The 15,679-nt window shown below is 44.7% G+C and overlaps 6 protein-coding genes across 6 annotated transcripts; 2 read left to right on the top strand and 4 right to left on the bottom strand.

The window, feature by feature from the left end:
• Window positions 1-25: 25 nt before the first annotated feature.
• On the bottom strand, window positions 26-1,441 carry AOL_s00076g554 (uncharacterized protein; the record flags this gene model as incomplete). The annotated part of the gene is made up of 1 exon (XM_011123106.1): window positions 26-1,441. The coding sequence occupies one exon, from the start codon at window positions 1,439-1,441 to the stop codon at window positions 26-28; it is 1,416 nt and encodes a 471-aa protein (XP_011121408.1).
• An 874-nt stretch (window positions 1,442-2,315) lies between these two features.
• Window positions 2,316-4,678, bottom strand: AOL_s00076g553 (uncharacterized protein; the record flags this gene model as incomplete). Its single annotated transcript, XM_011123105.1, has 5 exons — window positions 2,316-3,439; window positions 3,545-3,764; window positions 3,825-4,019; window positions 4,267-4,408; window positions 4,551-4,678. The coding sequence occupies 5 exons, from the start codon at window positions 4,676-4,678 to the stop codon at window positions 2,316-2,318; spliced, it is 1,809 nt and encodes a 602-aa protein (XP_011121407.1).
• Window positions 4,679-5,103: 425 nt separating this feature from the next.
• On the bottom strand, window positions 5,104-6,402 carry AOL_s00076g552 (uncharacterized protein; the record flags this gene model as incomplete). The annotated part of the gene is made up of 4 exons (XM_011123104.1): window positions 5,104-5,336; window positions 5,431-5,950; window positions 6,016-6,178; window positions 6,242-6,402. 4 exons carry the CDS (start codon window positions 6,400-6,402, stop codon window positions 5,104-5,106), a joined length of 1,077 nt encoding a protein of 358 aa, XP_011121406.1.
• A 3,998-nt stretch (window positions 6,403-10,400) lies between these two features.
• On the top strand, window positions 10,401-11,872 carry AOL_s00076g551 (uncharacterized protein; the record flags this gene model as incomplete). Its single annotated transcript, XM_011123103.1, has 6 exons — window positions 10,401-10,560; window positions 10,642-10,794; window positions 10,869-11,006; window positions 11,074-11,223; window positions 11,633-11,776; window positions 11,847-11,872. 6 exons carry the CDS (start codon window positions 10,401-10,403, stop codon window positions 11,870-11,872), a joined length of 771 nt encoding a protein of 256 aa, XP_011121405.1.
• Window positions 11,873-12,981: 1,109 nt separating this feature from the next.
• On the bottom strand, window positions 12,982-14,470 carry AOL_s00076g550 (uncharacterized protein; the record flags this gene model as incomplete). The annotated part of the gene is made up of 6 exons (XM_011123102.1): window positions 12,982-13,188; window positions 13,248-13,313; window positions 13,389-13,703; window positions 13,777-14,028; window positions 14,207-14,257; window positions 14,360-14,470. The coding sequence occupies 6 exons, from the start codon at window positions 14,468-14,470 to the stop codon at window positions 12,982-12,984; spliced, it is 1,002 nt and encodes a 333-aa protein (XP_011121404.1).
• A 386-nt stretch (window positions 14,471-14,856) lies between these two features.
• AOL_s00076g549 (uncharacterized protein) lies at window positions 14,857-15,666 on the top strand (the record flags this gene model as incomplete). The annotated part of the gene is made up of 1 exon (XM_011123101.1): window positions 14,857-15,666. One exon carries the CDS (start codon window positions 14,857-14,859, stop codon window positions 15,664-15,666), a length of 810 nt encoding a protein of 269 aa, XP_011121403.1.
• Window positions 15,667-15,679: the final 13 nt, after the last annotated feature.

Below are 15,679 nucleotides of genomic sequence, written 5' to 3'. Positions count from 1 at the left end.
TCTGTTGTCTCATATCCAACGGATTCTACACAGCCGCCAGCGGCAAATCCAACTCTACAACATAAGGACACCGTGCCGCCTCCGCATAGCTGCTACTCCCCGCCCCAACAAGCGAGGCATTTACAAACACCGTGGATTTACCCCTGGCCACACTCTTTGCTACCTCTCTTGCATCAGTAAAAACTGCCCCATCCTTGTCCGCTCTTTGAGTTTCCACATCCTTTGCCTCCTTGCTGTCCCACTCCAAAGTTTTCACCCCTGCCGCTTCATGAATATGCCCGCAAACACTCATCAGTGGCTTTACTTTCTCCAGGAAGCTTCGCAAATATTTACATCCCACATTTTTTCCTTTCCACGTGCTGTCGAGGATTTCATAAGCGGGACCGTGTATCACTGCCACATCTAATTTCCCTGCCTTCAAACCATCCACACCTTCGAGCTTTTCCCAAAAATCGATGTCGGAGTTGTACCTAAATGCCCCATTATGGTGTGGCCGCGGCCCGCGTGGTGTATATGGAGACCCAAAAACCGTTAACATCGCCCCGTTTTTTAGTTTAAACGTTTCTACTTCGTTTTCAAGATAAAAAATCCCCTTTGCCTTTATTTCTTTACTCGTTAGATATTCTCGGCATTCTACTTGTTTCGTATTTAGCTTGTTTTCTCCATCGTCTGAGTCGGATGAATCGTCCACATGATCTCGAACTACGTCCAAAGTAGTATCATGATTCCCCGCTATCAAGATCTTTAACTCCGCAGGAATGAGTTCGATCCATGATATCGCTGCTTTTAGGGTAAATAAATTACTATCTTGTGTCATATCACCAGCATGAATGAACACATCGGTTTTAGGAAAAGGATACCGGAATAACACTTCTTTGCGCTCTGGGCTTTGTGGCTGAACATCATGAGTATCCGAGACTAGTAAAAAAGATGTTCTAACCGTTGTAGGCGTTTTTTCGGTTACGAGAGTACTCGGCGGGATGATTTGGGCTTTTGACGAGGTATCTGGAATGATCTTCGGATTCATTGGCGGTTTGATAGAATCATCGGGACCTTTTACCTCAATACTTGCTAATATTTGTGACTTTCTCGAATCTGGTAAATCATTAGTATCTGTGGGTTTAGATACTACTGCTTTAGATTTGATATCATTTTTAGTGCTGTCAGTTTTCTTGCAGCGTCGTCGTCGTCGTGTAGGGAGGTTTTCAGTATTAGTTGTCTCAACTAGCACTTGTTTCCCTGTTTTAACTGCAGCGCGAGTAGCTATGATTCTAGTCTCACTCGGCTTTAGATCAGGAGTTGAATTTTCTGTCTTTGCCGTCTCGATACTGCTGGTGGTGGTGGTGGTGGTGGTGGTGTCGGTGGTACTCAGGTTTCGCAAATCCTTTGCCAGAATATCGACTCTGCTACTTGTTTTTCGTGACTTCCTCGTCGCTGGCATGATTCTGTTCGAAGTTTAACTTCACGTATTTAGTTTTAGATATATGTTGTTCTTAGTATTAAAATAGTATATATAGAGTTCCCTGGAGCGTTTCCTTTGTTAAGTTAGTGTCGATAGAGGAGTATGTATCTAGGCCGATAAAAAAATGCACTGGCTTCGAGTTAGGAAGGTAGAATTGCTCATGGCCCCTCGAAAGGTAGTAGTTAGAAACGTTTTCGGGTTGGAATTTATAGGTTTTGCAGTCTCTAGATGCATATTCCAGCTCTCGGACATGTCGTCTGTTCTAGAATATCGAGTTTATACCTAGGTATTGATAGGTATAGCATGGTTGAAAGTCTAGATAGATTTCGAGAAATCTCGAGATCTGTATTAACCTAGGCAATCGTACCGGGCTCCTATAAAATCTTCAGCTCTAGTGATATGCCTCTCTATGAGTATGCACATATCGGGATTTTTAGTTCTAGTATTATTTTTTTAAACGTTTACTTATAAGAATTTGGTCTTATATTAAGGTAACTAAGTGGTTATAATGTCGCGAGGCTTAAGGGATGAACGGGGATAAATGATATCCATGCAATACAACCCCCAACAGTAAGACCCCAACGGGTCCCTCGCTAGAGAATGAAATCATACTTGAGTTAACAAAGGGAAACGATACATTCATTAAAAAAAGATTCTGCTCGAACAAAGGAAGAAAGAAAAAAAACACCGGCCAATGCATAATTATAACTCATCCACCAGAATCGACGACGCCGGGACCAGCCCATCCCATTATAAATTAACTTTCCCAGCCTAACCCCATATCAAATGCATGCTTTTAAAAAGAATAAGGAAAAGAGTAGGTACCATCCGAGAGTGATAAGAGTATTGAGAATCACCACAGACTATCCACCGCATCCAAAACTGACCGCTTCCTTTCCCACCGTTCCTTCTCCTCCTCTGTCATCAATTCATAATCGATCCTAACCTCGTGCTCAATTTTGACCCCTCGCTCGCTTGACCTCCTCCCATCCGGACTTTCCTCGTCCTCCGGATCCTCGTCGTCTCCAAACCCAATAGCACTCTTTGCACGTCCACTAATCCTACTAACGACACTTTGCCTCCTCCAAATACTTGGCCGGTACACGAATCCAAAGTACTGCTGGTCAGGTGCAACATCCGCACCGCTCTTAGCAAGACTGTGCGTAGAGCTGCAGGTCACAGTGTACTCTCCCGCCAGTTTGCTAAACTGTCCCGGCCTATTATTAGCAGTATTACTCGGGACCGTAGTCGTAGTATTGATTGTATTCGCATGCCGCATATTCAGTGGTGATTGCTCTTGTGTGAAACCAAAGCTGCCATCCAGCTGGAAGTTTGGGACAGATCCTTGCCGGTATTTCGCTGGCGGGGGCCGTCTTGTAATACCACCGTCCTCTTCGTCCTTATCGTTTTCTCCCTCTTCCTCTATCCCTTCGTCATATTCCACTTCGTTGTATCCTTCCTCTTCTTCGACGTCATTCTCAAAAGTCGGTCTTCGTCCCTTTGGCCTCGCCATTTCAAGGGGAGGTGTATAATACGGCGTCCCACCGGTGATCTTAACCACCCGACTTTCCGGACTCTCCCGTTTCGACGGATCTGTCATCTCAAACTTTGCCCGATTCCTCGCAATCGATGGGTTCACTGTCCCGCTACCACTCCCTACCCTCGAACCCACAGCCGGCCTCGCATTTGCAGTTCCTGCTCCTCCACCGCCACCACTAGACGCTAAAGCCGACGACTTAGCACCACTACCCCCAACTTTACTACTGAACGGCGTCGCAAAACTCTTGAACAACGGCTTGAGTGCCGGCGCACAAGCACACATTATTGCTAGGTTTATCTCGATATGCGAAAACAGTAGGATGAAAATCGCATCGTACGAAACGTCAACTGTATGCTGGTACTTCCAGAGCGACCACAGCCTTGCCACAGAACCTGCGACAGCCACCACGCCCACAGAAAAAATCGCAATTAAGGCCACTATATTCAAATATTGATTAGCCAGGTTAATATATCATTATTGTTTTTTAAAGCATAAATAAAATATCAGGTCCGTGTTCAGAGGGTGCTAGGAGTTGAACATACACCTTCTCTGCTTGTTAATTTGAAGTCGTTGTAGCACGGGAATAGGTAAGAGGAGGATAATCAAGTCCGAAGCAATGTTGATCGATGCGGTACTATAATATAACGCTGGTAAATTCACGCATCCGCGTGGGAAATCCAGCGACCACGCTGTCGAAGGGTTCGGACACTCAAATATCTGGGATTTCACATTCTTTAGTCCACGTGATCGGACAATCCCTCTCTATTTCATCCAACCTTCAAGGGGAAATATGAAGGGGGGGGAAGAGAATAAATAACTTACATAAGCAAAAATAAATGTAATAGACCAAGCTATGACAAATGTACCGACGACGTAAACGGTGATCCGGTACCACTTTTGAGGCGAGATTTTGATGTAAAACGCCAATATAGAGAGTTTGATGAAGAGTAGGACTAGCGGGTAAAGGATTTGGTAGGCGAACCAATAGCGGAGTGTGGGGATTAATCCGTCGATAGTCTAGATGTATTAATTCAAAAAGAGTATAGAAAGCAAATTTAGTCAAAAGCCGAGAAACTATTATTTTCTTTCTTTGAGACTTTGTATTTTTTGAGGATTTGCTATATATTGGAGTAGTAGAGCTCGAGGGGGGTCCGACAAGGCTTTGTTGGTTTGTCGCATGCGCGGTTTGTTATATTAAAAGGGCAAGCAAGCAAGGGCGAGACGTCAAGAGTCTCGGATTATGGATAAAATGTTTAGAACTTACGACTGTAGTAATATGTCGTCCGGTACCATACTTGATTTGAAAGTAATTCATGACAGCGAGTGCCCATTCTGCTGCAATTCCGATCGTTATAAGCCAGTCGTCCGCCCCAACTCTGTGGATGAGAAAGTAACGACAGTACAACCTAGAGATGGTGTCCTAGCTATTAGCTATCTTGGAAAACAGCAATCATGGTGCAGTTAAGACCGATCCTTCACCGCAGCTACGCGGATAGTTTGCTTTAAGAAGGATCTTTGGGTAGTGGGCTGAGGAAATTGATCACTTACCGCAATATCACAAAAATAGTAGCTATTCCAAGGAGAACGAAAGTGATAGATAGGAATAACGGGTGTCTGGAAGACCTATCCCCGGCTGGATTCCCACCGAATGTGCCTGTCGGTGTTGCGGGCGCCATGACTCTGCGCTTCGTATCATAAGTTCAGACTTCGGTTTCGAAACAGTCAATGACGATTGCGGTTGGGCAACCTCGCAAGAATGTGACGAGGACTGGTTTTATCCAATATCACATTTTTATTTATTTCCATCGTAACAGACTATTTGTGCCATGATTTCTTTTCGTTCTGATAGACTGCATTATATTATCGATTATCAGATCTGGATTTTCGACATTTATTAGGCCTCTCACACAACGCTTTTTGTGATCAAAAATACCACGTGGTAGCGAAAGGTTAATATACACAGGCTGTTGACGGCTGTCGAGCGGCGGTCTCAGTTTTTGTTCTTTTGTAACATGATAAATGCCCTTCAGATGGCCAGAAAGCCCTTCGTTCTGTAAATCATGAGCGTCTTTCTTCTCGTTACGACATGCATATATATCCTTCACTGGTAGTCATAGCAAAGGATGTCCCCCTGCAAGTTCATGATTTGTGCCAGCGTTACATTCGGAGCCAACTTGCCCAACCCGACCTTAAAACCAAGTGTAATATTCGGCCCCGTATAGTCGAAGGGAATAATAGGTCCGCCAACATCGTAAAGTCTGGCGGGTAGTTTTCTCTTCTGCCATGTCCAGAGCATACGGTCCATTGTTGTGTGGTGAAGGAAGAAGATTGGGTCTGGCGAGATGGGCGGTCAGCTGGGGAGTTACCTGACGCCTATCATACCCCATAGGGAATCTACGCATATAATGGAGATGGGAGAACTACATACCACCAGGACTGGCATAAACATCACCAAGAGCTCCTAAAGCACCCCCAACCCCAAAATGCCCGGCACCATGAACGTTCGGAACAGTGAAAACCGGTACGTTCTCCAATCGATATGCAAAATCCGAATACTTCTTCACATCTAGTACCCAGTTAACCAGTTCCTGTGTCGCCCACCTCATCATAGGCCGTGAAAAGTCGCGTGCTAGACATCTGGGGTTATAATCTAGACTAGAACCGGGACCTAAGTTGACACTCCACTTCGGCCAAGCGAAGGGACCTCGTGGGACACAGCCTCCACCGCTTCGTTCGGGGATTCCGAATGGATTTTCACCGTCGATGTAGACGCCATTGCCACCGAAACCTGTATTGTTGTTGAAGATGGGCCATTGTGACATATCCTTGCCACTGTTGATGTCAATGGTCCAATTCCAGTACGGTTGAGCACCACGGTAGCCGCAAACCTCTCGGAGGGTCTTTTCATAGATGGCAATATAGTAGCGGTGCCAGAGCATAAAGTGGCCCTAATTGTGCTCTGGTTAGGGTGAAAGAAGATAGATGATAGCTTCAAGGGTAGGGAGGTACTTACGACCCAGTGGATGTTAGGTGTTTGGACCGAATGGACGCCTTGGAAGTCATCGTATCGGGTTTGAAGACCTGGGATACCGGATATCGATTTGGCCTTCCTCTTATTTCCTAGACATTGGACTGCTGCGATGTATGCCTTCTTCTCAGAGGCCGACAGAGCTCTCCTAGATGAGGAAGACAATCAACCTCATGCCGACATTGCGAACGGATGAATTCAAGATTATTACCAATCTTTCCTTATCAAAGGATGACGACATTTCGGTGAAGCAAAGGGGTACTTCGGCGAGGGGACGTTGCCATATGTCGGCGAAGCCGAGATAAGAGAAACGAAGGGTCCTAGAAGGGTGATGATAACAGCGAATCTTATCAATCTCGAAACCGAAGCCATCGTGGTCCTAAAGGTAACGTCCCAAAGTTACTCAAGGTGAGAAGCGGGTAATCTAGATTCGAGGGTGGACGTGGGTAGGAAGAGGTAAGATGGAAGCAAGGAATCTGATTATAAAGGACCAATTTATAGACGGCTTCCGCAGCTCCAGGATCCCACGTCCGGACTGGTTCTTGCCGCTTCATCCGTCCGCGTCTTTTGCCCTAGCAAAATCATCAAAAAATCTAAAAACGAACTTCAACCATCTCACACTACATCAATCGACAAGGAATCCATCCATGGATCGAATCCAAGTCCCCGGAGCTTCAAGCATGTGTCGAATAGAGAACCTTGTACAACGTTGCAGCTGTTGGAATACGTCTAGTAGAGGGGGTAGCTAGTTCATCTTTCGGCTGGCGGGAAACCTCTAAACCGTCTGTTTTCAAGGAAAGAAATATTGCCATCGAGGCTACCTGCTACATCGCTGTAGTTGAACCGCCCGCGCGGCGACGCCATGTTAAGACTCTCCTGCAGGTTCGAACAACTCACCCGCTCTTGAAAACTCTGAGCTCAACGACTCCACTTCCTCGCAGTTAGGATATCATTGTTCTTGATATCATGCCTTGAATATGTCGCTTCTATTCGTCGCTGCTCGATGTTCCCTGTCGCATACGCGTTTCTTGGAGACTTAGAGGCGAAAAGCGACATGGGATTGCAGGACAAAGCGGCAGCGACAAATGCAATAGAAGTGGGCCCTATATCCCTTCCAAGGAATATCTAGCGAAACTCCCCACCGTCTCGAACCGCCACCGGTCTCTCGTCTCGCCTCTTCTTTTCCGTCCGTCACATTGACAGGCTCGGCCGATTTTTATTTCGCTAGAAATCCCTACACGGGAGGAAATAGGAAATAAAATTCGAACTCCATGTCTAACGACTTCGATGCTACATGCTGAAGACACAGGAGGTTCCAGAATCAAAGAGTCGATTGTCGAGTCCAAAGGATTCGAAGATATCCCTACATGTCATGAGTACCACGCGGGTCCTTGGCCTCAGGAGATAACACAAACAAAAGCTTGATCTCTGTCACAATTTCAGCGCACCGTTTGCGACGGAATTGGGTAATGTCAACTAGTCGTCTATCTGTATCCTGGTTTAGAAGGAAAGCCATTTGTTTCAAGTATACTCCGTAGTAGGGGTGCATAGCCCTTGGAAGTCAACAGCCGAAAAGAGAAGAAAAAAATGAGCAGACTGTGGTGTCATGACTTTGTTGGATTGCTGCTGCTAGGTCCGCCAGGAGGTTGAATAACCAAAACTCGGCTAGCCGACGTAAAGCTAGGAAGGGATGAACTAAGCTTCAACAAAGTTAATATTTCGAACAATCAACGGTGACATATGGGAAGCCCAGATTTCTAATATACACACCGAAAACAGCGCTCATTGTAAAGCCCCTCTATCTAATCAAGCCCCGATCTTTGTTTATAATCATTGGTCCTTATATACGTGGCTGGCATCTTGATTTTTTCGCCCCATCGGAAACTGCATGGGTTACGCCTGTCAACATGCCCAACATCAACCGTCGCAGCTGGGAACACAAAAAAAAATCCAACAAGAGAACGGCTAGCTATGCTAAAAGTTCGGCACTAGTTGTCAAAGTCTGCCTGGCAGCTTGTCATCCCATACGATATTTCCTTAATTTTTCTGAGCTCCCAAAATATACTGAAATGTCGCCCCAGAGCCAATTTTGTACTTGTTCCTTCGCTGGAATACGTAACATTGTCACACACTGTGCAACGCACTCTCAATGCAAGACACAATGACACGGCGGACCTGATACTAGGCCTTTTTGATGGAATAATGATACTGATGTTAGGATTAAGAAATGACATGCATACGCCTCTTCGGGAAATATTGCTCTATACGCATAAGCCTTCCTACCGAACGACCCGGGGCTTTACTAAGCTTCAACCGTTTGGAAGATGATCAGAAATTATAGTGAGGCGTTCGCTTCCTTTGTGTAACCATGTAGGGTCTGGAGCTGTTGACTACTTTTTGAAATCTTAGTCAGGTGTAGCCGTAATAATCCGGAGCTGAGGTTGAGATTTGAATCAATACTGATCAGGTGCCATAATATATCTTTGCTCACTACACAATATATAGGCAATACGACTAAATGGGCACCCTTAGCATCTCGAATCCGTATCTGCTTACCGGTTGCCTAACATAACCATGAAGGGACATATTTCTAAACTGTCGCAGACTTCGGTATGAGCCATCCAATCGTTTTTCATACCGAAAGATCCGGTCAGACCTCAGGACTTTTACCTCGGGTCCTAGGGTCAGATGCATATTTGAAAAAAATTTTAAAGAGAGAGTGAGTAGTAACCCGGCACCTAGGAAATTAATGTTGACGTCTGCCGTGCCTAGTATTCGTAAGGATAATGTTAATAGTCCGTTTAACCTATCTATAACGTTACCACCGCACCTAAGCCGGATGTGTTTCCACACTAGCAGACCACATAAGTATTCTTGGCCGTATTTGGTTTCTTTTTACTTTATTTTATTTTATTTTTCTTTAAAAAAAATATTTTATTTCCTAGTATCATAACCGGGCCGATCCCATGCAGATGTCATATGCAGAACGAACACCGACGTTGCAACCACGAGTGCGTTGCGGCAGTGTCGAGACAGAATACCACACACCAACTTCGTTGTCGAGTCCGTCACCTCGCGGAGCTGAGCTGAGTCCTCGCTGAGGAGATATCACAATTGATTAGAATCGATTGGCTTAAACCACCCCAATAATTAACCACGTAAGCTGACATAGTTCCAGTGAGAAAATCTTTCCTCCAATTTCAAGTTAATCTTCGGTTCTAACCAATTTCCCATCCGGCGCAGGAACTCCCGGTCCGTGTCCTAGCTGGAACTGATTATCCGCTTGGCTAAATCGATTCTGTAGCTCGCTGCTGTGGTGTGTTAGCCCGCACCGGACTGTCCATTTTCCTCCAACCCCAGCTTTTTCCAACCTGCAGCGTAGTATACAGAGGATGTCAATTCTCGAAATTTCAGCTGCATGTTTGGGTCAGACAGGCAAGATTTGTTATGACAGGCCGGAATTTGTTATAGGTACCTGAAGAACTTGTATACACGGGCCAAAGAGTAATCCTGTCGCCAGGGCCGAAAAGCGACCATTTCAGCATGTTCTTCTGCAAGCATTATGGAAGCTTCAACCAGGCTCCCTAGAAAAATACCTCAGCTACAGACACCGTAATATTTCCACCCAAAAGAACTCTCTAAACTTCTCAGGCGGAACCAGCCCTACGGGCCATACTCTGCTAACCCATTATATTCGGATCCCCCGCAAATTTCGCCTAGCCTACAGCTCGTTGCTAGTTATGGATGCAATTATAGGCTACCCTGCATTGGGCTTTCCCTGACTGCAACCCCTCCAATAAACAATCAACACCGATTTTCACCTATTGAGCCGCAGTAGTACCTCTTTGTTTCTTTCTTTTTTCATCTCTTTCTTGAACGATATGTGCATATGCAACCTCTCATAGGACTTTTCTCTGCCAGGGGCCGTCAGCTGCATGCCGAACATCGCTCTTTTTACCCCTTGAAAAAGAGAAGCCAACATATGCAACAGACGTAGGACAAGAAGCCATAGCCTGAAAATCTATGTAACATATTAAATCAGTAACGTTAGTGGCCGAGTTCAAGGGTGTCTTTTAGCTACTTGGCAGCCGACGGGAGATGTCATTTCATGGATTAAAGGGAAGCGGATGTATGAGAGTGGCTTGCGGTTCCAGATAACTGAATCTGCAGAGACGGATCTATTTAATAGACCTAGAATCCCAATTTAATTTTCTAGTTCTCCCTCCAGCAGGTTCATTTAATCAAAGGCAGTTGACGAGCAGCATATAATTGGAGCATATCGGTATATATCTTCTACACCGTGTACAGCTTCTTTACCTCAGATTTGCAGAACGGTTACACACGCACAAATACCACAAACCTCAGTAAACATGCAGCTTAAATTCTTCGTTGCGGCCTTTGCCTCGCTGGCTCTTGCTAGCGCTGTCGCTCTTCCAGAGCCTCAGGATGCTTCACCACCCTTTGTATGCGGTTGCACCAATGCATGCAAGCTTGCTAACAAGCCAGGCATGCTCTGCCCAGAGTACTGTGGTAAGTTTATATACTATTTTAATGAATACTAATACAACTGTTGCAATTGCTTAATATAATACTTTGCTTTCAATCATGTAGACCCCAAATACGAATGCCCTCCTACTCCTGTCTCGTATGCTCCTACCACTACGCAGACTCCCATTAGAATCACAGAAACCTGTGGCCCTTGTCTGAATGACTGCCTCGTTGGCTGTCCCGATCTTAGACTATGCAGATGCGCCGACTTCTGCGGTAATAGCTTTACACTTTTGTAGCTTTCGCCATAATGTTCGTTTATAGAAGCTAATATACCTTTCTCATATTAGATCCTAAGTACTTCTGCCCGACATCGACAACCACTACTCCAACCAGGCCGACTCTAACCCCAAGGCCAACTTTCATTTGTGGATGCACAAACGCCTGCAAGATCGCATGCCCAACCTGCATCTGCCCACAATATTGCGGTACTTAACTCCAGAACTATTCATATTAAATTTAGAAAGGGCATTTAGACTGATATTATCCGTTTAGATCCTAAGTACGAATGTAACGTCGCCGCAGCCCTTAGCATCAGGACGACCAAGACCACCGCCGCTCCCCCAAAGCCGACCTGCGGATGCACAAACGACTGCATTGTCAACTGCCCACCCGGTGAAAACTGTATCTGCCCACAATACTGCGGTAAGTCCAAGATATCTTCTACGCCAAAATTTCCTTCTGCCCAAACTCCACCTATTCCTGTACGCTGTGCACCCTGAAACTTCTCAGGCTAATAGCAAAACTTTTGAAACCATTATTGTGAGGTTGTGTGTGTGTGTTCAAAAGACCCAAAATATATCTGTCCCACAACCAAGCCAACAAAAACAACCACAAGTGTTAAGCCAACATTTACCTGTGGCTGCCTGAACGACTGTATTGTAAACTGCAAGGAGGAGCCATGCGGATGTCCCAGAAACTGCGGTGTGTATCTTCGTATACCCTCAGCTTTTCTACTTCTTCGACCTCGTCATACCCTTACATTTCGCTATTTTGAATTACTTTCTCAACCTTTAGGAACATTATAACTAATTCCTTTAATTTTGACTTCTAGACCCTAAATACGCTTGCCCAGCGACTTTACTCACCAAGAAAAACATCGCCCCAATTCCTACAACCACTGGTATCCCATGCGGCTGCCACAATGACTGCACGATCTCTTGCAATAGGAGAGGTTGTGCTTGCCCAGCTTACTGCGGTATGTGCCACCAATAAAAGCCCCGAATTGTAACCTGACAACTGACATGAAACGATTTTCTCTTCTATAGATCCTAAGTATGCGTGCAAAGCGTAAACAGTATCATTCGGTTTACGAAATGATGCAAAGCTAGCTGCTGTATAAAGAGCTTACTCAATTTAAGTATTTGGTCGACTTTTTTTAAGGTGTTACGGACCGGCTAGTATCACGTCTATGCGCATTCGTTGATACATGGTTCTACAATTACCTAATGACGACCGACTGCATGTCAAAGTCATCATGATATATTATTTATACCACATATTTGGATTGGTACCTTTCTCTAAATTAATGTTTTTTTTTATGAATTTTTGAGTGTAGATATTTTTCTTTATTTTTTTTTTGGTAATTAGCCTCTTTCTTTCTTCTCTTCATCGTGAGTCGAGTCATAATCCCTTTGCAGGGGCTAGATAGTTAGGCTCACGTTGTACTTACTTACTTATCTTATGAATATTATATCCTACCCAAAACCCTTTCATTTCATACCCCCTTATTTCATCCGAAAAACGATATTATAATATTATAATATTATAATATTAAGAACCATGAGAGAATTATCATTTAACGATTTTTCCCCTCCAAGAAAATTTACATTTAGCCGTTTAAACATCCTCCAAAACCAAGGTAACAATGCCTGTCCACCTGCAATGCATCTGTCATGATCAGTCCATGATAACAATGTTGGGCGAATTTTCGTTCCAAGAGGCTAAAAAACTTGACCATGAGCTTTGAGGCCAAGGAAGGTTTAGGCGGGCTTATTACCCGAACCTGCCGAAGTTATTTTGGCGAATACGAAGGGGTGCGTGGTTCCACTCCATGTGGAGTGCTTTACGACGTCGGGAACCGGCAATTGCTTCAAGCTTGGACCATGGTGTTAATATAATATAATTGGTTTTGATAGATTATCTTTCTTTGTTTCGGATGGTTATACGGAATGAAACGGATGGCAAAGTATCAATTCGAAGCCCTTGGCTTGTCGATCAGATCAAGCTCGAGAAGCTAACTCTGCTAAATGGGCCCTCGATCCGGAAGCTCTAATCACTAAGGTCATTTTAATATGTGAAATCTTCACACAATATCGACGCTGGGTTTTAATTCGTTATGACGTCCACGCGAGCTAGTTACGTCAAAATACGGTATGCCCAGAAAGTAACTCGTCTGCCAGCTCAAAACCCTTCCGTATGTTCCTCTAGCCAATTCCAAAATTTAAGAGCACCTCCACTATTACAATTTTCAACGATATCCGACCGCATCGGACCTACTCGACCCCATGGAATGATGACAGAGCCATTTTTGGATTGATCGATTTCTGGAGAGAGTGTTGCGTATAGTTCAGTTAAACCACCATAGCGTGCCGGATATAAGAACATCCACTGTGTAAATTCTTAGCGGTGCTAACCTTCGTCAGCTGGTGAGTAGGAGGGGAACATACGCCAAAAAGCTTCAAAGGAAGACTATGCCTCATTAGATCCGTTTTTAAATTCCCAGGATTGGGCGACTATAGTGGCTGTCAGCTTACAGAGATCTATGGAGAGGTCGAATAGGCGAGAATTGAATCCCATAGGTGACTTACTACCGCGATAATACCCGTATCTTTATATTTCTCGGCATATCCCTTCGCTAAAATAGTATTCGCACATTTGCTCTGGGCATACTTGAAATATGTATCGGCCCCAGGAATATATGACAATGGCGGGATGCCCTTGTTCTCAATGTTTTCGTAATTGATCCCACCAGCCGGAGCAACATGCGCACATATCGAAGATAGGAAGAGAACCCTCACGGAATCTTTTGGTGCGAATTTTACAGTTTCGACAAGGAGGTTCTGGAGGTGTCGTTGGAGAACAAACGGTCCGAGAACATTTGTTCCAAAGTGGAGTTCCCATCCCTATGACCAAAAAAAAGAGTTAAGTTTTAGATACCTGTGAAAAGTAAGATGTTATTTTTGCTTGATTGATCACCTGTGCACTTCTCCAGCTCATTGGAGTCGCCATTACACCCGCATTGTGGACTACTGCGTCCAATCTTCTTTCCTGTGAAAGAAGCTTGTCGGCTGCAGGTTTGAGAGTTGTAAGATCACTAAGGTCTAGCTGAAGAAACTCAATTCCTCCATCGGATTTTGGATATTCTTCCTTGATCTTATTAACTGCAGCGGTCCCGTTTTCTTCAGACCTTCCGGCGATGTATACTTTTGCGTTCTTGGAGTATAAGATCTATTGTTTTTCCAAGACATAAATGTTAATATTCAACCTTCAAGGCGTCTTAATTTAAGACTGTTGTGCATAAAATCGGCAAACAGGTAGTATTTATTGATGATTGCTATACAATTGAAATCAAACAGACAAGAACGACGAAAACGACCCTGACAGAGAGAATGGAAGAATTACTAACCTTCGCAAGCTCAAACCCTATACCACCAGTTGCGCCAGTAATCAGATACACCTAAAACCCAAATCATCAATGCCTTAGTCAACTGATGTACAGATATCGACTTCGCGCCCAGCGAAAGATGTTTGCTCGTTAGAAACGCCTAGCTGTACCCACCTTTCCAGACAAATCAGGAACATCCTTCTCCTCAAACCCTGGCTTTGGAGGAAACCCCTCTGATGTGACAAGCTGCCACAGGGCTGTATAGATACCATAAAATAAAGACATTGCGGCTGCGGGTATCAATTGGGCTGAGATTTTAGTCCTGGAAACAAAGTGCCGAGGATACGAGAACTAAGGCCGGGAATCCCAGAAGCCGACAGGACGTGGTGTCCAGATTGCGAGATCCAGGTCCTTGCATGGAGGACGGTCGTGTCAAAATACCACATACAACACACATTTCCATATTTCAATGTGTTGAATAGAATGTCCGCAGTCGTAGCTATGGGGGGTGCGCGCGGTGGATACGAGACTAGGGGGTATGAGAGGTAATGATCTCGATCATGCTCAAATTATTCCTCATGCTCAGGTACCACGAGTCCAAAACCATGATCTACCATGGTACCTGAACACCACGCAAGGGAACACCGATATCAGGAACAGGAACCGTTACCATGCATTTCTCACTTGCCTTAATACTGACATTGTCGCCGACCTTCATAACTTGCTTCTCCTTAGCCTTCCTTCGCACCAATCCGACCAAAAACCAAGGGATAAACTGGTTAACCAGTGAAGCCGTTCCTGATATCGAATCTCTTAACAAATGCCACCCCGTCCCCTTCGGCTACTTTGATACGGCTCAGTTCATACCAGACAATACCCCACCAGGATTTCTTGCAATGTATAAGATCCAAAAGGTTTACGATCCTACTAAAAATCTATATTGGATTTCTATACCCGGAGCTTCTGTTACAAAAGTCGAGTTTTATACGGGAACGGATTGTAAAAACGCGGTATACCAGCAAGATGAAGAAGGTGCTCTGAGAATGTCAAGGGTAAACCAACGGGAATCCCAGAATGTTAGATCGTCGACTATGCAACTACCACAGAATGTCCAGGCGATCCCAGAAGAAGAGAAAGATGACGAAGACTACAGCGACTTCGACATTGACCCGTCGGAGTTAGAAAATATGGACCAAGAAGTCGAGGCACAGTCGCAAGCAGGTAACTTGGGTACGACAAATCAGGAAAGAATGGACATCGAACCCCCTGTGGATGGTGAAACCCGGCAGGAGAAAATTAGTCGTCAGGAGAGAAACTTCCTACGATTTAATGACGATGTAGAAGGTGATGGGGGTATTGCGTTGGATGGCAGATATATTACACTGCAATGGAGTGAGGATTGGGAGAGCTTTAAATTATCATATCTCTATGTCCCGACGTCGAGGTCTCAGGTTACGGAATTGAGGGAGAGGGATTTATGATCTTAAAAATATA

This window comes from Orbilia oligospora (assembly GCF_000225545.1).
Source record: "Orbilia oligospora ATCC 24927 unplaced genomic scaffold scaffold00076, whole genome shotgun sequence".
Classification (NCBI taxonomy): domain Eukaryota; kingdom Fungi; phylum Ascomycota; class Orbiliomycetes; order Orbiliales; family Orbiliaceae; genus Orbilia; species Orbilia oligospora.
This window is presented reverse-complemented; position numbering and strand designations above follow the sequence as displayed.